Below are 22269 nucleotides of genomic sequence, written 5' to 3' on the forward strand. Positions count from 1 at the left end.
CTGCAGCCACCGCTAAGCCAGGAGTCCGGCCCCTCTGCACCCCAGCCCCTCCCCTGCTCTGCTCTGCCAGGCGTCCCTGCAGGCTGCAGCCTGGTTCTTTCCCTCCCTCCTCTGAGGGCCAGTGCTCTCGGTGTAGCCCTCTCTGGACTATTCCCAGGTCCCAGTGACTATTCCGTCCCTCCTCCATGCAGGCCAGGAAGCTGTTACTACCATAGGGCACCTGCTCTACCCTTGGGGCTCCTTACGGACTGCCCCGCCTTTGAAGCATGTCCCTTGATTAAATCCTCCTCCAATTATTGCACATCGAGTGTGGAATAAGTGTATTCCACTCCCTGTGGGGGCCCCTGACCCATAGACCACCCTATGACTCCTGAGATGCCCTAGTTTGCACCTACCAGGCCCCACCACCCTCCCTCTCAAGCAGTCCCCCCTTCCTGGTTTGGAAGCATGGGCACTTCCCAGCAGCCTTCCCCCCACCCCCACCGCCTCCTCCTCCTACCTGAGGCCCCAGCCGGGCTCCAGGCCACACTGTCCACGCTCTGGATCTTCCATCTGCTCCTTCTCACGGGGCCTGACCCTGGCAGGGCCTGGACCCAGGTCCAGCGGCCAAAGCCAGAGCCTCATTCCCCTACGGCGCTGCTCCTTTGTGACTTCATCCACTGAAGTCACCTGGGAGACGGCGGCTGAATGTTCCATCCCGGAGTCTTGCCTCTTGGGAGGCAAGGACAGCAGGCCCGGCCAGCCCAGAGGACTCTGGGTCCACAGTTTCAATGAGGACGCTGCTGGCCCATGTCCCGCAGGGATGTAGAGGGCAGCCTCAGAGGCACTGGGAGCTCCCGGCACCATGGATGACGCTGCTGTCCTTAAGAGGAGAGGCTACATCATGGGGATAAATTTGGGAGAGGGCTCCTACGCCAAAGTCAAGTCTGCCTACTCCGAGCGCCTCAAGTTCAACGTGGCGGTCAAGATCATCGACCGCAAGAAAGCCCCCACGGACTTTCTGGAGAAATTCCTACCCCGGGAAATCGAGATTCTGGCCATGCTGAACCACCGCTCCATCGTCAAGACCTACGAGATCTTCGAGACGTCGGACGGCAAGGTCTACATCGTCATGGAGCTCGGGGTCCAGGGCGACCTCCTCGAGTTCATCAAAACCCGGGGGGCCCTGCACGAGGACGACGCTCGCAAGAAGTTCCACCAGCTCTCCTCGGCCATCAAGTACTGCCACGACCTGGACGTCGTCCACCGGGACCTCAAGTGCGAGAACCTCCTCCTCGACAAGGACTTCAACATCAAGCTGTCTGACTTCGGCTTCTCCAAGCGCTGCCTGCGGGACGACAGCGGGCGCATCATCCTCAGCAAGACCTTCTGCGGGTCGGCGGCGTACGCAGCCCCCGAGGTGCTGCAGGGCATCCCCTACCAGCCCAAGGTCTACGACATCTGGAGCCTGGGCGTCATCCTCTATATCATGGTGTGCGGTTCCATGCCCTACGACGACTCCAACATCAAGAAGATGCTGCGCATCCAGAAGGAGCACCGCGTGGACTTCCCGCGCTCCAAGAACCTGACCGGGGAGTGCAAGGACCTCATCTACCGCATGCTGCAGCCCGACGTCAACCGGCGCCTGCACATTGACGAGATCCTCAGCCACTGCTGGGTGCAGCCCAAGGCTCGGGGGATGTCCTCTGCAGCCATCAACAAGGAAGGGGAGAGCTCCCGGGGCTCTGATCCTCTGTGGATCCCTGATCCCACCTCTGACAAGAAGTCGGCCACGCAGCTGGAGCCTAGGGAGGAGTCGCGGGCCGAGGCCCGGCCGGATGCGAAACCCGAGGAGGACGTGGCGCAAGTGCCCAGGCAGTCGGAGCTGCAGGGCTTCACCAGCGAGCAGCCGGCCAGGGACCCAGAGGAAGCGCCGCCCCCTCCGCAGCCACCAGAGACGCACACCTAGTGAGCCTCCCGCAGCCCAGGGGGCCAGCAGGGAATGAAGCCGAGCTCACAGCCTGAGCTCCAGAGAAGGCGTGAGCCGGAGAAGGAAGACAGCCCCGCCACGAGCCGCTATTTTCGTCAGAGTCTTCTCCCTCCCTTTTGAACTTGGTGTAAACCCACATGGCTAAAGAAGCAATAAATCGCTATATTAGTGCAGATCCCTGGTGAATGTCTTTGCCCTGAGCTGACTTCACTCCAGGGCCTTGGGCTGTGGCTCCTTGATCACTTTGGAGAGATAACATCCCATGGCTGGGACTTCAGGCCCCTGGGGGAGGCAGAGCCCAGGGGTGGGGGAATAGCTGGAGTGGCGGCGGGCAGTGTTGAGCTCATTGGGAAAGATGCTGCTTCCAGAGGGCACCCCACAGAGGTGGGGCTGGGCTGCAGAGGGGACAAGGAGACGGCGGGGCAGAGAAGGGCCAGGATGGCTGTTGGGGGGAGGGTCAGGTGAGAGCAGACACTGCCTGTAGTTGGGACTCAGGGACCAGGCAGACCTGCCCTCATTGCTCCAGGGCCTCCAGCCCCACAAGGCTACTGGTGGAGGTCAGCAGGAGTGGGGGGAGGAGGAGGAGAGGACTACAGTGGGCAGAAGCTGGGCACTCAGTGGGTCAGCCCGGCCCTGCTCCAGCCTGAGGGAGCATTTCCCACAGGCCTGTGTGGCCTTTGGACCACATGTCACTTCCCCTCTGTCCCCAAGGGCGTCACCCCTGCCAGAGCTAAGGAGCTGACAATGGCAGGTAGGACAGGTGCAGCATCCTTACCATGCATGCCTAGGAAAGGGAAAGGTGGCCATGGGTGTCTATGACAGGCATGGCCTGCATCTGGCGCCTCCCACTGGCCGGGTGCTGCATGCTTTACCTGTGCTTGTGTGCCAGGCAGTCCTCACCCTCCCCATATCTGGCTCACCTCCTCCCTGTCCCCACAACCTCCTGACCACGTGGGCCAGGGGCTCTGCCTCTGACTCATCACCTCCCAGAGTGGCCGGAGGCCCCCTCCTAGACCCAGCCTGGCTCCCATTGGCAAGGGAAGGACCCCACTGCCCGGCTTCTCACACAAGTGCCATGATCGGGAAACCTGTGGATTCAGGTCAGGCGTTCAGCACAGTAGTTAAGAAGTCTCTTGCAATGTCTGCATCCCTGTCTGAGTGCCGGGTTGCAGCCCCGGCTCTGATCCTGAGTCCAAATTCCTTCTAATGAACGCCCTTGGAGGTAGCAGGTGATGGTTCAAGTATGCATCCTTGCCACCCACCTGGGAGACCTGGATTGAGTCCTGGGCTCCCAGTTTTGACCTGGTCCAGCCCTAACTCTGTGAGCATTTGGGGAATGAACCAGCTGATAAGATATCTCTGTCTGCCAGCACTTCTCTGCCTTTCAAATAATAATCCACAAGTATTTATTTGGAAGGCAGAACGAGACTGAGCGAGAGACAAAGAGACCTTCCATCTACTGATTCACTCCCCAAATGGCCACAATAGTCAGGTCTTGAGCCAGCCTAAAGCCAGGAGCCAGACAGCTCCATCCTGGTCTCTCACATGGGTAGCAAGGGCCCAAGTTCTTGGCCCATCAGGCACTGCCTTCCCAGGCACATTAGCAGGAAGCTGGATTGGAAGTGGAGCAGCTGGAACTCTGGACTCCAACCAGTACTCCAACAGGGGATGCTGGCATTACAAGTGGTGGCTTAACCAGCTCCACCACGATGCCAGCCCTGATAAATAACTAAAAACAAAACCACGAGGTGGGTATTGTGGTACTGAGGGCCTACATCCCATATTGAAGTGTCAGTTCCAGTTCCAGCCACTGTGCCCTCGATCCAGTTCCCTGCTAATGCACCTGGGAAGGCAGTGCCTGATGGGCCAAGAACTTGGGTCCTGCCACCCACCCACCTGGGAGACTTGGACGGAATTCCTAGCTCTTGGATTCTGCCCGACTCAGCTGGCTGTTGCACGCTGTTGGGGAGTGACCCAGCTTGAATCATCTCTCTCTCTCCTCTCTCCTCTTTTTATTCTCTCTCCCCTGTCACTCCCTTTCAAATAAATAATTTTTTAAAGTAGACTGCTATTTATTATTTCTGTAAGATTGGTTGATTTATTTGAAAGGCAGAGTGAGAGAGAGAGAGATCTTCCATCCTCTGATTCACTCCCAAATGGCCACAATAGCTAGGGCTGGGCCAGACTGAAGCCAGAATCGTGCAACTCCAGCTGGGTCTCCCATGTGGGTGGCAGGGGCCCAAGCACTCGGGCCAGCACACTAGCAGGGAGTTAGATCAGAAGTGGAGCAGCCAGGGCCGGCACTGTGGTGCGTGGGTTAAAGCCCTAGCCTGAGGCACCAGCATCCCATATGGGCACCGGTTCTAGTCCCAGCTATTCCTCTTCCAACCCAGCTCTCTGCTGTGGCCTGGGAAGCCAGTAGATGGCTCAAGTCCTTGGACCTCTGCACCCATGTGGGAGACCTGGAACAAGATCCTGGCTTCTGACTTCAGATTGGCTCAGTTCCAGCCACTGCAGCCATTTGGGAAGTGAACCAGTGGATGGAAGACCTCTTCTCTGTCTCTACCTCTCTCTGTAACTCTTTTTTTTTTTTTTTTTTTTTTTTTTTTTTTTTTTTTTTTTTTGACAGGCAGAGTGGACAGTGAGAGAGAGACAGAGAGAGAAAGGTCTTCCTTTGCCGTTGGTTCACCCTCCAATGGCCGCCGCTGCAGCCGGCGCACCGCGCTGATCCGATGGCAGGAGCCAGGATCCAGGTGCTTTTCCTGGTCTCCCATGGGGTGCAGGGCCCAAGCACCTGGGCCATCCTCCACTGCACTCCCTGGCCATAGCAGAGAGCTGGCCTGGAAGAGGGGCAACCGGGACAGAATCCGGCGCCCCGACCGGGACTAGAACCCGGTGTGCCGGCGCCGCAAGGTGGAGGATTAGCCTATTGAGCCACGGCGCCGGCCTTCTCTGTAACTCTTTCAAATAAATAAAAATAATAATAAAAAAAAAAAGTGGAGCAGCCAAGACTGAACCAGCGCTTATATGAGATGCTGGCATTGCAGGAGGTAGCTTAACCCCCTGTACCACAATGCCAGTCCCTAAAGTACTTTAAAAAAAATAAATAAAAATAAATGCATGGTCTCACCCCTACAGACCCCACCTGTCTCAGAGGCCCATGAGTGCCCCAGCTCCTCTCTCCTGTGAGGAGAAACCCCAGTGGGGCAGGATTCCAGAGCACACAGCCATTTCTGTTGGGGAGGGGGGCTCCCCTCATCCTGCACAACCTACTCTGGTCCTTGGGGCAGCAGAGGGCAAACGGGCCTGGGTGTGGCTCGCGTGGCCCAGCCAGGAAGCAGGAGGCTGTGCAAGGCAGGTGAGGCCACAGAAGCTGCTGCGTGCCTCAGGGGTGTGGGCAGCAGCTCAGAGAAAGGTGCAAGGCCTGCCTGAAACCACAGCGCATGGAGCAGCAGACCCGAAGCCTGCTCCTCCCCAGATGGCTGCAGGAGCAGGACCAGCTGGCGTCCCTGATGGCCCCACTTTGGCTGGCTTGGCCAACTCATTCCTCTGGTTTTGTTTCTGGATTCTGCTGCTTCACACCACGCCCTCACCCACCTGGGTGGGACCGTGTGGCCTTGGCTGACCCCCTGGAGGAGGCAGGTGTCAGCATCGCACCTGCAGAACCGCTGGAGTATGGGAGCCAATGGCTTCTTCCAGCATGTGCAGGCAGGGCCCGAGGCTCCTGGCGTGCGCACAGGAGGTGCCAGGTGACTCCTGCAGCTTGCCCAGCCCTCACTCAGGCACCTCCAGTGATCCTCAAAGGCAGCAGGACCAGGACTAGTAGGGGCCCCGTGGCCTGTCCGTGCACCCTGCACCGCCTCAGGCCATCACAGCCATAACCACCCCATACCCCTCTACCTGGCTGGCTCCTCAGCTTCCCCTGCTCCCCACAGCCCCGGCGCTCTGCCTGCTCCTCACAGCTCCAGGATCCTGTGTCGCACAGCACAGCTGTCTCCAGGTCAGCAGTGCTCCTCCAACATCTGTGGGCTGACTGGGGAGGCAGAAGCCCACGTTTACAGAGGAAAGGGAACATCAAAGTGGATTCCCAGAAGGTGCAGGCCCTGTCCCACAAGACAGAAGCACCAGGAGTAACCACAGAGGGTCCCAGGTCCAGCCTAAATCCCTCCTATGCGCACGCCAGGAGCCTCAGGCCCTGCCTGCACATCCTGGAAGAAGCCATTGGCTCCCATACTCCAGCGGTTCTGCAGGTGCGATGCTGACACCTGCCTCCTCCAGTGGGTCAGCCAGAGAGGCCACACGGTCCCACCCAGGTGGGTGAGGGCGTGGTGTGAAGCAGCAGAATCCAGAAACAAAACCAGAGGAATGAGTTGGCCAAGCCAGCCAAAGTGGGGCCATCAGGGACACCAGCTGGTCCTGCTCCCGAGTCCTGGCCAGCAACCTTCAGGGACACAAAGGAGTGAAGTGCTGGCCGTCCCTGCTGCAAAGAGCCCCAGGAGGAAGAGAAGCATCAAGCGGAAGCTGTCAACCAGAGTATGCTGCTGGAAGGTGGTCCCTGAGGGGCCACGCCCACCTCGGCCCACCCACAGTCTCCTCTCAGCCTCACCGCCAGTCTGCTGTCCGGCTCCCGAAATCCTCCGTTGCAGCCACCAGACACAGGGTGCACCCTGCATGCTGCAGGTGTGTCCACAGGGCCAGGCCTCTGGCCAAGAGGTCAGATGGCTCACTGCCCTCCCCTCTCCCAAGCCCCATCGACCTAGTAGGGCCCTGCTGATCCCGTGCACACAGCACCAACATCACTTTTGCTTTGAAACCTCCTATAACTACCCCCACCCCAACACCACATGCCATGGGTCTTCTCTCTGTTCCTAAACCTCCTGCCCAGCTGCCATGGGCACAGATGGTCTGTGATGGACCATAGACACCAGCACTTCCAAAGGGCTAAGGGGACACACACAGAGTGCCACATTTCCAAAGGAAAATAGACACACACACTACACATGCACACACGTGCATGTGCAAGCATGCACACGCACACACATGCACAATCCAGAAAGAGAATGTTCCCATTTCCAGGTGCAAAAGGTGCTCTGAGAGATGCAAATGACGTGCAAGGCTGGGCAGTCCCTGCCCAGGCCCCTCAGAGGGCCAAACGGACAGGATTCAGGCCCCTGGGCCCCGTCTCACACAGGCGTTTTGGCTGCTCACCTGGCTGATGCTCTGGAGGCGGCCAGCCCTCGGGCCCCATCAACACCCAAGACCTGCACATTCACTGGCACGTGCACCTGACTTGGGGCCTTTTCTCCACTTTCCTCTCTGACCCCAGAGGCCCACCCGCTGCATCTCTCCCCCTCCCCCACAGAGTCCTGTCCATCTCCCTAGCTCTCTGCCCGAGACCTCCCACCAGCTCCTGCCCACCCCCCAACACTGCGCTACTCTTGTCCACCGGGCTAAGAGCCTCTGTCCATCCATCAGGCTGGACCAGGGCACACCTTCCCCTCCCAGCAGGCACCATGAGATTCCAAGGACACCGGCCCCGAGGGTGTCCATACTGCAGAGGGGCTGCAGGAAATCAAACCTAGCAGGATAAGGAATAATGCAGGGTCGGCCTTCACTGCCAGAAGAGGGACACGGGCTCAGGACTGGCACCGTGGCTGGCCCTGAGATGCCGCCCCCTGGGGGCCCGATTCGCGGATGGGGAGCCATGGCAAGGAAGAAGAAGCAGGGAGGTTACCACAGTCCAGGGTGCCGGCTTCCTTCCACCGGGCGGGAAGCGGGCGGGGAGCAGGCACTGCTGCTGGGCTGGCCTGGCCTCCAGGGTTCCAGGGGCCCCGTTCCCCTCAAGCCCCAGTCCCCACTCCAGGCAGCCTGGCTTTGTGACTTCATTCGCTGAAGTCACCTGGAGACAATGCCGAGCGTTCCACCCCTCCGAGTCCAGGCCCAGCCCAGCCAGACGACTCCCTGCAGCGCGAACGAGGACAATGCCCGCTGGCCCAGGCGGGGAGGGGATGTAGAGGGGCAGCGGCGCCAGCCGCTCCGGGCACCATGGACGATGCCGCGGTCCTAAGGAAGAAGGGTTACATCGTGGGCATCAATCTGGGCAAGGGCTCCTACGCCAAAGTCAAGTCTGCCTACTCCGAGCGCCTCAAGTTCAACGTGGCGGTCAAGATCATCGACCGCAAGAAGACGCCCACTGACTTCGTGGAGAGGTTCCTTCCTCGGGAGATGGACATCCTGGCGACCGTCAACCACCGCTCCATCATCAAGACCTACGAGATCTTCGAGACGTCGGACGGCCGCATCTACATCGTCATGGAGCTCGGGGTCCAGGGCGACCTCCTCGAGTTCATCAAGTGCCGGGGGGCCCTGCACGAGGACGTGGCGCGCAAGATGTTCCGCCAGCTCTCCTCGGCCGTCAAGTACTGCCACGACCTGGACGTCGTCCACCGGGACCTCAAGTGCGAGAACCTCCTCCTCGACAAGGACTTCAACATCAAGCTGTCCGACTTCGGCTTCTCCAAGCGCTGCCTGCGGGACGGCAGCGGGCGCATCATCCTCAGCAAGACCTTCTGCGGGTCGGCGGCGTACGCAGCCCCCGAGGTGCTGCAGGGCATCCCCTACCAGCCCAAGGTCTACGACATCTGGAGCCTGGGCGTCATCCTCTATATCATGGTGTGCGGCTCCATGCCCTACGACGACTCCGACATCAAGAAGATGCTGCGCATCCAGAAGGAGCACCGCGTGGACTTCCCGCGCTCCAAGAACCTGACCGGGGAGTGCAAGGACCTCATTTACCGCATCCTGCAGCCCGACGTCAACCGGCGCCTGCACATCGACGAGATCCTCAGCCACTCGTGGCTGCAGCCGCCCAAGCCCAAGGCCATGTCCTCTGCCTCCTTCAAGAGGGAGGGGGAGGGCAAGTTTCGGGCCGAGTGCAAACTGGATGCCCGCCAAGCCTCCAGGCCCGAGCACAAGCTGGGCGCCAAAACCCAGCACCGGCTGCTGGTGATGCCAGAGAAGGAGGACAAGGTGGAGGAAAGGCTGGCCGAGACCTCCAGGGTGAAAGACCATCACATCTCCGGAGCCGAGGTGGGGAAAGCCAGCACCTAACGGTGGCGAGAGGGCCCGGGGGCGGCGGCGGGGGTGTGTGGCGCGCAGTGTGCACTCCAGTACACCAAGGAGGCAGATAGGAGCGGAAGAAGGCACAGGTGCATGGAACAAGTAAAATTCGTCAATTAAAACACTATTTTGATTACGTTCTGTTAGCTTTCTTCCACTCAGTCGCGGAGACGCTGACTGCCGATCACCAAATAAACCACAAAGTGTATACAAAGCATCCAAAGTGCCCAGTGAGGAGTCTTTTTCTCTAGGACTCAGGCAACCGCCCCCTCTGCGGCGTGGGGGAGGGGTCTCCATCCAGCATTAGGGGGCCAGGGAGCCTTGCCCGGGCACAGGCATGACGTAGCGGGAGGCCTTGTGGGCGAGGCAGGGACCGGTGTCGGAGTCCACCTGCCAGGCCCTGCGAGCATCTTCCCTGGAACTGCCTGTCCCTAGCGCCTCCAAGCTGGCCAGCTCCGTGCCTCTCCCTTGCCACGGCAAAGGGCGGCCCACTCCAACCCTGACCGGCGCCCTCACGCAGCCGCTCTCCCAGTGTCCTTCTCGGCAGCACCCTAGGGCGTCTGATACCAGTGACCCTGACCCCCAGGGCTGAGACCTTTCACCTGTGCCCTCTCCACCCTGTGGACCTGCAAGCCCCACTCGGCAGTGTCAGGGGTGGCACCCTGCCCAGGGTCTTGCGCTTCCTCTCTGGTCACCCACTGCTCCTAGGTGACAGCTCCCATATGCAGGCCCAGCACTTGAGATGGTCAGCACCTGGACAGCACCCCTTCCCCTCCCACCCATGGACCTCCACTTCCTTCCCCTCCCCACTTCCTCCCTGCCAGCAGCCCTCTCCCTGAGCCCCCAGCACCCGTGCAAAGTACACCAAGTGTTCTTTAATGACAGGAGAGGCTTCGATAGAAAACAGTCTCGGGAAGCTGCCTCATGCCCCACGGCAGGGGGAGGGGTGCAGCGTGGGGACCGCACCCCAGGGGAGTGGGCCTGTGTGTCCTGTGCCGGCCTCGCTAAGCCAGCACCGTCCTTCTGTGGCCGTGACACTCATACACCTGTGGCCGGGGCCTGGGTCCCCAGCAGCTGGAGTCCTCTCTCGGCAGGACGGCGGCAAAGCTGCCCTCCAGGCTCCACAAAACGTCCGCGGGCCCAGCCCAGGCCTGGTTCTAAAAGAAGTCAGAGGCTTTGCGGCGGGCAGGGAGCTGCAGCAGGTTGTCTGTGATGGAGGCTGGGTCCTGGGTGAGGGGGGTGCGTGTGGCTGAGCCCGGGGCCGGTGTGCTCGTGGGGGTCTGCGGCCCACCCGCGGGGGTCTTGAGGTGGGTGGAGCGTGCCGGGGATGGTGTGTAGCTGGCCCGCAGGGCCCGGTCTGTGTACTTGCTGGCTGTCCTGCTCACGAGGCGCTGCAGGGCTGGGGACATAGCTGGGCTCAGACCTTTGGGGGTGAGGCTGGGACGGAGGAACAGTGAGAGAGGCAAGGTTAGGTGGGCCTCCTCAACCCCCTGGAGGAGCCCTGTCAGGCGCACGCCTGTGCCAACACTGTGAGATGCCCTTGGCAGGGGAGCTGAGTGACCCCTAGTCTGAGAGTTGCAGCCCCTACCCATCTCCAAGGGGACGGATGACACTTTATCCACAGGGCTGACGGGGGGACGAGGGACCTACAGGTGCCTCTCGGGGACAGGCCAAGGATGTGGGGAAAAGTAGACAGGCCCACGGGACCTACGCTGTATGGCCACACTCTGAAGCAGAGGGGCGCGTGGCACCTGTAAAGAACCCCCCACACACATACACACCAAGAACCTCTGCAGGCCACGCATCCACACAGCTGGGATGGGCAGACCGGGCCAGCCACCGCTCACCTGGCCAGGTTTTCCGTCACTCTCCGCAAGGCCTCCTGCTTCTTGGCCCGGTTCTTGGCGGCCGCCTCGTTGGCCATCTTCAGCCCCAGCCGCTCCCTGCGGCCCGGTTCCAGGATCTACAAGGCAACCGGGATGTCACGTCGGTGGCTTTTGTGCCAGCCCTGCCACTTGAGCCAGGCAGTTCCTCACCTGGAAGGGCAGCTGGTGTGGGTTTTCGTGAGCCCTTGTTAAGCCCCTCCAAAGCGCCCCCACCAGCCCACCTGACCTGCCTGCCTGCACGGCTTTCCTTGCATGGACCTCTGACAAGCCTTCAGCAAAAGGGGCACCTTGCTTTGACATGTCTGACCCCTGCCTTCCTTTCTAGAATTCCTTTTCCTGTGGCCTGTTCTCCTATCGAGGGGCTATTCTGTGCCTTTGTCTTGCCCTTGTTCCTTATAAGGGCTTTATCTGCATCAACTGCCTTTGGTTATGCTATGCAGATCTCATTTCAGTGGTCTGCTACACTCTGAGTTACATCGGCTGCCACACTTCAGGCTGCCAGCCCCACTAGCTGTGATTGTATAACTTCTTCCTTTGCCTTTTGTTTAGATCAGACTAACAATTAGTCACACTTCTTGGCTAGTTATTTCATGGTTATTGCTTTTTAAAAAAAATTTTTTTTACTTATTTGAAAGGTAGAATTACAGAGAAAGAGAGAGCAAGAAAGAGATGCATTAGCAGGGAGCTGGATTGGAAGCAGAGCAGTTGAGACTCTATCCAGCACCATATGGAATGCCAGGCCAAGGCTTTAACATGCTGTGCCACAGTGCCAGCCCCCAAAAAAGGAATTCTTAAGCTACAGTCCACAGGAAAGCTGAGAGTACAATAAATAAATATGGCAATCCAGACTGTACTGCATAGCAGAGTATTTGGAAACAAAGTAAAACTTTGTGCCTGCAGTAGAATACAAGAGTTCTTTGGAAAGGTCATGAGAAAACAGGTGTTTGAAATTCATGCCCAGTTTTTTCATTATGCGCATTTTCCATGAACTTATTGAAGGTTCCCTACAAGTTGCAGAAGGGTGAAAAGGTTAAGTGTGAGAGCAACAACCATCGTGGCAGGTGCTGTGGTACAGCAGGTTAAGCCACCCATATGAGCACCGGTTGAGTACTGGCTGCTCCACTTCCAATCCAGCGCCCTGCTAATGCCTGGGAAAGCAGCAGAACATGGTCCAGGTGGGAGACCAAGATGGAGTTCCAGGCTTCCGGTTTCTGCCTGGTCCAGCCCTGGTCATTGTGGCCATTTGAGGAGTGAGCTAGCACATAGGAGATTCTCTGTTTCTCCCTCTCTTTGTCACTGTGCCTTTCAAATAAATAAATCTTTCAAACAAAAATTCCTCTTCTCAGGCAGCCATTGCAGCACAAACAATGTTAAGCTGCCTCCTGGGATACCCATATCCCATGCTGGAGTGCCGGTTCAAATCCCAGGTACTCAGCTTCTGATCCAGCTCCCTGCTAATGCACCTGGCAGGCAGGATGTAATGGCCCCAGTGCTTTGGGCCCCTGTCACCCACACAGACTACACAGGATGGTGTTCAGGGCTCCTAAGTGTTAGCCTGGCCAGGCCTGGCTGTTCAGGCATTTGGGGAGTGAGCCAGCAGGTAGAAGATCTCTATCCGTATCTTCCCTCACCTCTCTCATCACTCTTCCTTTCAAATAAGTAAATCTTTACAGATTTACATATTTACTTGAAGGGCAGAGTTACAGAAATAGAAAGCAAGACAGTGCAAGATCTTCCATCCACTGGTTCACTCTCCAAAGCTGCAATGGTCGACGATGGGCGGTTCCAAAGCCAGGAGCTTCTTCCAGGTCTCCCATGCAAGTACAGGGACCCGAGCACTCGGACCATCTTCTGCTTCCCCAGACCATCAGCAGGGAGCTGGACAGGAAGTGGAGTAGTCAGGACAGGAACCAGCGCCCATATGGAAGGCCAGCACCTCAGATGGAGGCTTAGCCCACTACCTCACAGCACTGGCCCCCCCAGATTTTAGAACCAAGGCTTTCCCCAGAGCCTGTGCCCGCGTGTTGTCTCCACGGGAACTGCCTCGGGGGAGGCCTCCCAGAAAAGTGCAGTGCCCTCGGGGCCGGCCACTGGGCGGGTGTCCCCTTGTGAATGCCGCAGGAGGCCTGTGGTCTTGCTTACAAAAGCTAAGCTACTCCCAGTCGTTTCCCCATCCCTCTCTGCTTCCACGGCATTTCAAAGCGACCACCGCCAGTGCTCCCAGGGACTGGCCGGAGATGACCTCTGACCTGTCCCCCTAGGCAGATCCCACACCTGCTCCCTGTGGGTCTGCAAAGCGGACATTGCAACTGCTGGCCGTGGGTGTCTGGGATGGCACAGCCTCTGCCTCCCACGCCCTCCACAACTCAGGCAGCCTGGGCACAGGCCCAGAGGGCGGTGCCCGCACTCAGCTTTTACAGACCTCTCTTCCTTCCCTTTCCTCCCAAGCTGCCCCAACCTACTCACTGCAGACGGGAGCAACCCTGCAGCGGCACCGGAGCCGGCCTGTCACAAGCTGCCCTTGCCCATGCCAGCCCACGTGCACCAATCACGTTCTGTCACCAGAGCCCTTCGGAGAGCCCCGATGCCAGCCCACGGCCCTCAGGCCCCTCCGTGACAGGCCCACCCACTCACGCATCTTCTCTTACACCACCTTGGCTCTTGGGGAGTGGGGCGCACCCAACTGCTCCATCAGTGGGTCCTGCTTGGACCCCACGGCAGCTATGGGGGGCTCCAACCCCGGACTCAGCCCCAAGCCACAGACTCCTCGGGCATCCACACACGAGCCCTGCCTCTGCCCCCTCTCACCGCCACCCACCTTGAAGGCTGGCCCCGGCGTCCTATCCACATAGGGTGTCTCTGAGCCTTCCACTCTCAACGGCGTGTTCTCCACTTCCCCCCAGGTCATCAGTGGGGACTCGTTGACACCTGTAGATGGTAGATGGGATAGCCCACAGCCACCTCAGGGCAGGGGACCCCTCCCACCCCTGCCCCGCCCCCACCACAGGCAGCTGGCCCTCTCTTCCCCAGGACTCGCAAACCCCAACATTTCCATGCTCTGAGAGAGGAATCCGATGATCCCACTGGGGGCGCTCAGCAGACCCCGGCACTCGTATTAGCACTGGGCCAGTGCAGTCTCCCTCACCCCAAAGGAGGAGAAACTTGGTCTTTCAAGGCTCCCATACTCCCTGGGCTTGTACATGCCCGGCCTGTGTCACTGCAACCGGGGCATGGGGGGCCCATGCACTGTGGGACCAACCTGAGTCTCGCTACCTCTTACGTGAGGACACTCAGAACACAGTGGTCAGTGGTTCCCACTGGGCTCCTGCACACGCAGTGGCCCTGCCCTTCTGATGTCACAAGAAGCGTTGCCCCCTCTGAGTCCAGCCCTCCCCCGCCCCCCAAGTCCCAGCCAGCCCGGACACCCAGCCCACTTCTCACCAGGGGCAGGAGAAGGGGTGGCAACAAATCCAAACCCGGCCACTCGGGGGGACTCCTGGGGGATCAGCTCCTTGCCGTCGGGGCCCACCTTGCCCTGTTTGTGCTGCAACAAGCAGAGAGACTAGCGTCAGGGGCTGGCACCCACCCTCCCCACCTGGCTGAGAGCCAGATGCAGAGGAACACGCTGGAAGCATTCTCCTCCCCCAGCAAAGCTGACAGCCCCCTTGGGGAAAAAGAGGAACCCCGCCTCCCCCCAAAATAAAGACTTTAATGGCAGACAGAGTGAGCCCCCTCTTCCCAGCCAGGGCAGTGCCGGGCCCCAGCCCAGGGCGACACCCAGCTATGGAGCCCGGGTCTTTCCTCAGACATCTGTGGAGTCTCCCAAGCTCCCGCTTCCCACCCTCAACCCTAGTCGCCAGGGGTAAGCACCCACTCAACTTGCTCCCAGGCTCTGGAAACTCTGCCATCCGTGCCCTGTCCTACTCCCAGCCCACTCCTCTGGGGCCAGGCTCCCTTCTGGCACTTACTGGCTCCCCTGTGTGCCCATCCCACCATCCACCCACAGCCCTGCCTGGCCTGTGGGTGAGGGCCTGGCCAGACTCTCAAACGCCTACCATCAAGGGAGCTGCCCAGTTCTGGGCCCTACGTGCGCACACACGCACACACACACGTGTCTGACCAAGACAGTGCTCCAGTGGAGACCCACAGGAAAGGGAGCCTGGGGGCCCAGCTGTGGCAGAGCTCCGGCAGAAACTGTTACCTGCTCAGCTCCACCAACCCCCAGGATGGTCCGAAGGCAGGGAGGCAGCTGAGCCGTGAGACCACGCCTAGCCACACCCGACCCTGCGCGCCGTGCTGGCCCCTCTGCTCACCTGGGCGTTGAGGGCAGCGGCCTGCTGCAGCTGGGACCGGCTCAGCGCCTGGCTGAAGGGGTCCCTCAGGAAGCGGGTGTTCTTGTGCACCACCTGCCGGGGCTTCTTAAACAGCTGCTCTTCCTCGGGCACACCTGGCAGACAACAGCAGAGACGGCAGCAGGGCTCAGAGCGGGTGGACCTGGCCGGCTGCAGGCCAGCGGCCCGGGGGGACGGGAGCACATCCTCCCAGCCAAGTCCCTCCCAGCTGCAGGGAAGCCGGACGCCCCCACTCAGTTCCACATCCACGGACACGCCTCCCGCTTCGAGAAGCCAGGGAAGCACGTTCACCCGTGACGGCCAGTGCAGACCGGCCCAGTCTCCCACACGCACGCACACACACACACACGCGCGCGCGCGCGAGGCTGCACCTCCCTCTTCAGGCACCAGGGGCACAGCCACTCACCCTCTGGGTAGTACATGAGGGAGTTCTTGGCCTTGTACTTCCAGGTCTCCACGCCGGACTGGCTGCTCTCGATGGCCTGGCGCTCTGCTGATGGGAGTGCAAGGTTATCTTTCTGTCTCTGCAAGCACATGGGGGAAAGTTGAGGCTCACAGGGGTCCTGGCCCTGGGACGCCCTCTCCCCAGACAGGGGCCCCTGCACCCCTGCGCCCCAGCGTCACCTTCTCAAACTCCTCCTCGGCCTGGTACAGCCAGGCGTGGCGGGCTCGGTTCTTCTCCTTAGCCACCTCCATGATCTCCTGGAAGGAGGCGTTGTCCTCGCTGGTGTAGCGGCTCAGGAAGACATCCAGGCTGGGCAGCGGCTCCTTCTCTTCCTCTTCCTCTCCAGCCTCTCCTGCTTGGGGTTACAGACAGGGCACGCGGTACACAACCAGCACAGACACCACTCTTCACTCAGCAGGGAGAGCAGCGCCCGGTCCCGGGAACAATGCTGGGAGCAGGGCTGGCATCCGCACAACCCTGGGCCTGGGCGCTGCCCGTGAGGGCCCACACTGCCCGAGGAGGCCCCCTTGAGCTCGGTGTCCGCCCACCGACTGCCCAGGAGCATCTGAGGGCACGCTACAGATGCCTGGTCAGCTGCACTCACCTGCTGGGTACTAACAGAACCCTGGGACCTGATTCAGACTAGGGGGCCAGGTTGGGCATCATCTTTTGCCAGTCCTAGAAGACCTAACCTCCAAAGCGCCTAGCCGTCTCCTTCCCTCCTTAGGATGTCCTTACCCTAACTACTCTTCCTTCTCTTTTGTTGTTCTAGGCCCCGAGGGCAGGGACCCCTATGAGCCAGCGTTCTGGATGAGGCCTTGCGGGTGTGGGGCCAACTGCCCGGGGGTGAACACACACCGTGGCACCTGTGCTACTGCAGCAGGCTGCGGACTAGAGCCTGACAGCCAACGGCACCTTGTCCACCTACACGTGCATGGACGCCGGAGACCTGACTGTGGTGTGGGGGCCACTTAAACTCGGCTCTTCCCTGGAACACTCCCTTCTCACAGCTGGGATGTGTGACCCACGCCCCGGGGAAGTATGGTGGGAGAGACCTCATTCACACGCAGCGAAAGCACACAGCCCCCACCCAAGACGGAGGGGAAGGTGGCTGAGGAGGGCGGCGATGACCTAGACAGATGCCTTTCTCCATGACATGTCCTAAACACACACACACACAACAAGCAAGCAAGCAACAAGCACAGAGGCCCTGAGATGCCTTCAGGAGGTAAGGAGGAGGGGGAGCCCGCAGGGTGGGAGCTGGCCAACCCGACACTGACCTTTAGTGGCCCAGGGGCCAAGGGCTGCCTCACCCGTGGGCCCTGGGACAAGATGTGATGTACAGCCCCTTGGACCACCCCCACCCAGGGGCACACGGGGGAGGGGTCTCCCAGGCGATCCTGGCTACGTGACTGGAAGCTGAGCACCCTTACCATCCTCCAGGCCTCGGCCCCGGGGCCTGAGCTTGCTGCCCACCGCGGCAGTGCCTGTGTGCACCTCGGGGGTTTCAAACGTGGCTGGGGTCACATCTGGGAGGGGGGAGAAGGGAGGTAGGGATTAGAGTGAGTGAGGCAACTGCTCAGCGGGTTCTCCTCTCCCTGCCCCCGACCCCCACAAGGTCCTCTTACAAGGTGGCGGGGGTTCTCGGGACATCTTGCCCAGGGCAGAGCCAAACTTGATGGCGATCTGGCGCATCCGTTCCAAATCGCCATTCTCCTCGGCCTCCAGGTACTCCTTCTGGGCCTGCAGCTTCTCCACGTCGGGAAAGAAATCTCTCTGGATGACCGCCTGCAGGCCCTGTCAACAACAGAACGGAGCTGCCCACCAGGGTTCTCGGTCAACCCCCTTTCACGTGCCTGCTGAACGGCGGGGCTTCGTCAGAGGAGCCTGGGGCCCTGTGACTCTGCCGCAACACCCAACATTACTGCTCCGTCGTCTTTCCCGCCACTGACTGGTCCTTCTCATTCTCCCTTCGCCCGCTGTATCCACACATCCCGGGGGCAACCCTCTACTTTCTTTTTTTCTTTGACAGGCAGAGTGGAGAGAGAGAGAAACGTCTTCCTTTACCATTGGTTCACCCTCCAGTGGCCACTGCAGCCGGCGCGCTGCGGCTGGTGCCTGGAGCTGATCTGAAGCCAGGAGCCAGGTGCTTCTCCTGGTCTCCCATGGGGTGCAGGGCCCAAGCACCTGGGCCATCCTCCACTGCACTCCCTGGCCACAGCAGAGAGCTGGCCTGGAAGAGGGGCAACCGCGACAGAATCCTGTGCCCCGACCAGGACTAGAACTCGGGGTGCCGGCGCCGCAGGCAGAGGATTAGCCTAGTGAGCCGCGGCGCCGGCCCAACCCTCTACTTTCAGGCCAAATTCCCTTCCGCCGGAGAGTGCCGAGGCTGCTGCAGCCCCAGCCAGAGAGACCTTGCGCCTGAGCTGCACACCTGCCAGCCGGCGGTCCCCCGGTGCCACCCGCCAGCCAAAACCAAGCCGGCTTCCTCCCATCACCGCGTAGCTCCTTCCACTGCGCGCGCACGGGGGGACCACACCTACTGCACGGGCGCCAGAGACCACTGGCTCAGTGATGCCACCGCAACCGCAGGACCCTGTCGCCGCTCTCTAGAAACCCCTCATCGTCTGTCACGCCCCCCCTCGCGCGTCCACACAACACTTTAATGTCCTGAACTCCCAACCACAAACGCACGCAGGCGCCCCCTCTCCAAACGCCTCTTCCATCAAGCCCCCCTCCCGCTACACCGTTTAATTGGCTCTCGGGGCTGGCCAGAGCCCCCCACCCCAGCCCCCAAGGACGGGGCCCCGGCTGTTTCACTTCCACGAAGGGACCGAAATGCCAACACAGGAGACAAGGGACCCGAGAGGAGCGCAAAGTGGCAGCGGGAGCCGGAAGTCGGCGGCGTCCGCCCTGCGGTCGCACCTCGATATACTCTTCCTCGTCCAGCACTCGCTGCTTGCTGGGCGCGGCCCCAGAATCCCCCGCCGCGCGCTTCTTCGGCTGTCCGGAGGCAGCCGGGAGCAACAAGGCCCGGGTCCCTGAGCCCGGCGTCTCCATCTCTATCCCAGCACCGCTCAGAGGCTGCACAGGCGTGTCTTAGGGGCGGGACTGCACCGTGTGCGCAGGCGCCTTGAGCAGCTGGCCAATGGCGAAGCTGTGCGTTTGTAACGAGGGCCCGCGCACAGTACTGACGTCAGGAGGAGCGCAGCGCCTTCTGGGAGTTGTAGTGTTGGACATGTCCCGTGGCGTTCGCGCGCGTCTGGGCTGTGAGCACGCGGGGGCGCTGTGAAATTTCAGCACGGAGGAATCGGAATTGATCACAGACCACAAACAAATGTACGCTTCATCGTCATGAACAAAAACATAGGCTTCAGAAAACTTGGTTAGGTGCGCATTGCAGACTTTATGCAAGAAAAGCACTCCAGGACAATTCTTTCTGGATTGCTACCTAACACAGGGTTTAAAAAAAAAAAAAAAAGTGGCTCAGGAAGAGTTTGAACTTGGGGAGCAGTGCCCTGGCGGGGAACGTCCCCGAGGGAAACAGCAGCTGGCTGTAGATCCAAAGAATGAATGTACAGGCGTGAGCGACCAAGGGCTGGAAGAGCTTGTGCACAGACACAGTGGCCCAGCAGGTCCCCAAGGACACCTCTGGATATGCAGAGTGCAGTGGACCGCGAGGGGAAAACAGACACAGGGCCAGGCTGCCGCAGGGCCTCTTGGGTCCCCGTGAGGAGTTCTGTCTTTATTCTGCAGGAAAAGGGGAGCCAGGGGTGCAGGTGGGCACGACTGGACACAGTTGCAATGGTCAAGGAAAGAGGTGGGGGTCATTGGAGCTGCACAGAAGGAAGACTGATTTAGGGGTCAAAAATTTCCCTGCTGGGACCAGCGCTGTGGTTCAGCAGGTTAAAGCCCCGGCCTGTAGCGCCAGCATCGCATCTGGGCACCGATTCCAACATAAAGGAGCCTGGAAGGGGGGAGGGGTGCTGTCCCAGCCTGCAGGGGAGCTGACCGGGCCACAGTCACATCCACAGATAAGCCAACTCAAGTTTCCAAGGACAAGAGTAGAGCCTTGTGACAACCGGGGGAGGCGTGGGCACGGGAGGGAGTGGACAGAGGAGCTACCTGTCCTGCAGGCATCTGGCAGGGTTAGGGCAGCTCTGGCCAGGGACACCAGAGCCGCTGGCCAGGCTTGGCTTGTCCAACCCCTACTGCTGTCCTAGTTTGGATGGCTGCACTGTGTCCCTGCAGGTACCGCCACTCCCCCACCCCCACCCCGCGCACCCCCAGGACCACGGGAAGAGACAGGAACAGGATGCTGAAGCTAGGGGAAGGGCTTCTAGGAACTTCTAGAAGCCTTGTTGGCACGCTGTCCATCACCCTGTGGTTCAGGATGGTGGAAGAACAGAAGGAGGAGGCGTTTGTCCAGGAAGTGGGGAGCAATCTCCCCAACCCACCCTCCTCCTGCCCCACCCAAGGAGGGAGGCAGATCACTTCTCCCTACCCCCCCCCCCAGCATGAAATTCCCCAGGTGGAGGCACCGAGGACCTCCACCCAAGAAGCAGCACTTGGAAGCCAGCGCAGGGAGATCCCCGAGGGTGCCCGGTCACCGTCCCGGGAGCTCTCTGTTCAGGCACAGAGATTTGGGCTCTGGACTGATTCTGGTCCTGCTGTTGTAGCTGCTGGCTTATCGCTCGGTATCAGCAGGAGGCGCCAAGATTAGGGAGAAAGCAAGGTCCCTGAAGTCTCCATTCTACAGGTCTGCGCCCCCAGACCAAGTGTGGACTGTGATAGGAGGGGCCACAGTAAGGCGAGGCCAGCAGGGGTGCGGGTGCCACTGGGGAGAATCTGGGTGTAGGGGTGGGGTGGGCGGTGGTTCTGTCCCAGGCTGGAGTGAATGTCTTGTGGGGTGGGACTGTGAGGAGGTAGCGGACCCGCCCCACCTCCACGGCCCTCTCCAACGACCGTGCCATCGGCGCCCCGCGCTCGGTGCGGGCACAGCACCCTGCGCCTCAGCAGGGTGGCCGCGGAGTCGCAGCAGGGGCCGGCGCTGTCTCCCAGCACGCCAAGTCTGGCAGTCTCGTCTCCGGGCCAGGCGCAGCTCCTCCCACCCCACCCCACCCGCCTCGGCGGCCTCAGCAGCTCTCCTTGGGGGGTTTCTTGTCTCCGAGCCTCGCCGACGCCGACGCGCGCTTTTGGTGTCGCCACTTGGCTCTGCGGTTCTTGAACCAGACCTGAGGGAAAGGAGGGGGCCGCTGAGTTCCTCGGCAGAGCGCCCAGCAGAGTCCGTTGGGTGGGGTGGGCTAGAGGGGGGTTCCCGCCTGCGGTGTGGCGGGACGCAGGCTCGGGGCCGCCACAAGGGGACCCCTTTGCCACGCAGGTTGGTGCGCGCCTGAGCGTCCCAGATTCGGAAACGTGACATCGAGCCTCTTTTATCATCCAGAAATAAGGGGGAGACATGTTTCAAAAAAAGAAAAAACCCGCCGTCCTCCCGTCCAGTTGCGGAGACGCCCGCCCGCCCGCCCGCCCGCGCGCACGCACGCACGCACACACCTGTCCCCGCGCGCTACTCCCCGGGACTGGCCCTGCGCCCCGGCGCTGTGGCCGGCCCCTCAGCGTCCGGCGCAGTGTTGGGCCGGGGAGGACGCAGCCCGCGGGGCCCACACCCACCTCCACGCGCTCCTCGCGCAGGCGGATGCGGCCGGCCAGGCGCTCGCGGGTGCCCACGTCGGGGTACTGGTTCTGCACGAAGAGCGCCTCCAGCGCCTGCAACTGCTCTTCGCTGAAGATGGTGCGGTGGCGCCGCGTGCGCCGCTGCGGGCCCGGGCCGCCCGCCACGGACAGCGCCCCGGAGCCTCCGACCGGCGCGGCCAAGGGCAGAGGCGCCGCGGGGCTCAGCCTCAGCGGCCAGGGCAGCCGGGCACCTGCGGGGCGAGGGCGTGGTCAGGCACGGGGCGGCGGCCGCGCCCGGAGGTCCCCGGCTCCGCGCCGCACCTCGCGCACTCACTCACCCAGCCCGGGGCCCGCCTCCGGGGACCTGCGGGGCGCGGCGCGGGGCCCGCAGCAGCAGCAGCAGGCGCAGGGCGCAACCTCGGGCGCCCCGGGCTCTCCCGGCTCCGCGGGGCTCTGGCGGCCGGCGGCCGGCGGCGGGCGGGCGGCCCGGGCCGGGGATGCGCGCTCGGGCAGGCTGGAGAGGATGTGCTCGATGGAGAAAGGGCAGGGCCGCCCTGGGCCCCCGCGGCTCGCCGCTGTCGCCGCCGCCGCCGCCGCCATGCCCGGCTCGGCCCGCCCGCCCCGTGGCCACCGCCGCGGAAATATATACGTCGGGGAGGGAGCGCGGATCTAATCCCCGGACCGGGCGCCGCGTCCACGCGGGCTAATCCCGCCGCGCCGTCCGTCCCGGAGCGCACTAATCCCCTGCCCGCCGCTGCCGGCCGGCCTTGCGCGCGCGGGGGCAGACGCCCGGAACGCTCCCGGCCCAGCCCCGCCTGGTGCCCT

At 61.3% G+C, this 22269-nt stretch overlaps 4 protein-coding genes across 5 annotated transcripts; 2 read left to right on the forward strand and 2 right to left on the reverse strand.

Annotated features, from left to right (window-relative positions):
- Nucleotides 1-685: 685 nt before the first annotated feature.
- On the forward strand, nt 686-2142 carry TSSK1B (testis specific serine kinase 1B). The gene has a single exon (XM_051837257.2). The coding sequence runs from the start codon at nt 845-847 to the stop codon at nt 1946-1948; it is 1104 nt and encodes a 367-aa protein (XP_051693217.2). The 5' UTR covers nt 686-844; the 3' UTR covers nt 1949-2142.
- A 5739-nt stretch (nt 2143-7881) lies between these two features.
- Nucleotides 7882-9305, forward strand: TSSK2 (testis specific serine kinase 2). The gene has a single exon (XM_002722587.5). It carries the CDS (start codon nt 8015-8017, stop codon nt 9077-9079), a length of 1065 nt encoding a protein of 354 aa, XP_002722633.1. The 5' UTR covers nt 7882-8014; the 3' UTR covers nt 9080-9305.
- Nucleotides 9306-9948: 643 nt separating this feature from the next.
- On the reverse strand, nt 9949-18882 carry ESS2 (ess-2 splicing factor homolog). 2 transcript variants are annotated; one of them, XM_008250236.4, is made up of 10 exons: nt 18697-18882; nt 17400-17568; nt 17205-17300; nt 15951-16126; nt 15733-15850; nt 15288-15421; nt 14416-14518; nt 13793-13902; nt 10936-11051; nt 9949-10525 (listed from the first exon to the last, which is right to left on the reverse strand). In XM_008250236.4, exons 1-10 carry the CDS (start codon nt 18829-18831, stop codon nt 10246-10248), a joined length of 1437 nt encoding a protein of 478 aa, XP_008248458.1. In that variant the 5' UTR covers nt 18832-18882; the 3' UTR covers nt 9949-10245. The 2 variants fall into 2 exon arrangements, with proteins under 2 accessions (XP_008248458.1, XP_002722634.1); XM_002722588.5 differs by having other exon boundaries at nt 15951-16123; nt 18697-18881.
- Nucleotides 18883-19006: 124 nt separating this feature from the next.
- GSC2 (goosecoid homeobox 2) lies at nt 19007-22044 on the reverse strand. The gene is made up of 3 exons (XM_051837258.2): nt 21783-22044; nt 21442-21695; nt 19007-21005 (listed from the first exon to the last, which is right to left on the reverse strand). Exons 1-3 carry the CDS (start codon nt 22042-22044, stop codon nt 20907-20909), a joined length of 615 nt encoding a protein of 204 aa, XP_051693218.2. The 3' UTR covers nt 19007-20906.
- Nucleotides 22045-22269: the final 225 nt, after the last annotated feature.

The sequence above is a fragment of the Oryctolagus cuniculus genome, chromosome 21, assembly GCF_964237555.1.
Source record: "Oryctolagus cuniculus chromosome 21, mOryCun1.1, whole genome shotgun sequence".
Lineage (NCBI taxonomy): Eukaryota > Metazoa > Chordata > Mammalia > Lagomorpha > Leporidae > Oryctolagus > Oryctolagus cuniculus.

Excerpts from the sequence above, each read along its gene's own strand:
- TSSK1B (XM_051837257.2), top strand. The coding sequence starts at position 845 with ATGGATGACGCTGCTGTCCTTAAGAGGAGAGGCTACATCATGGGGATA.
- TSSK2 (XM_002722587.5), top strand. The coding sequence starts at position 8,015 with ATGGACGATGCCGCGGTCCTAAGGAAGAAGGGTTACATCGTGGGCATC.
- ESS2 (XM_008250236.4), bottom strand. The coding sequence starts at position 18,831 with ATGGAGACGCCGGGCTCAGGGACCCGGGCCTTGTTGCTCCCGGCTGCC. Across the intron at positions 17,569-18,696 it reads ACGAGGAAGAGTATATCGAG|GGCCTGCAGGCGGTCATCCA; the intron begins GTGCGACCGCAG and ends TGTTGTTGACAG. Across the intron at positions 15,851-15,950 it reads CCGAGGAGGAGTTTGAGAAG|AGACAGAAAGATAACCTTGC; the intron begins GTGACGCTGGGG and ends ATGTGCTTGCAG.
- GSC2 (XM_051837258.2), bottom strand. The coding sequence starts at position 22,044 with ATGGCGGCGGCGGCGGCGGCGACAGCGGCGAGCCGCGGGGGCCCAGGG. Across the intron at positions 21,696-21,782 it reads GGAGGCGGGCCCCGGGCTGG|GTGCCCGGCTGCCCTGGCCG; the intron begins GTGAGTGAGTGC and ends CTCGCCCCGCAG. Across the intron at positions 21,006-21,441 it reads TGCGCGAGGAGCGCGTGGAG|GTCTGGTTCAAGAACCGCAG; the intron begins GTGGGTGTGGGC and ends CCTTTCCCTCAG.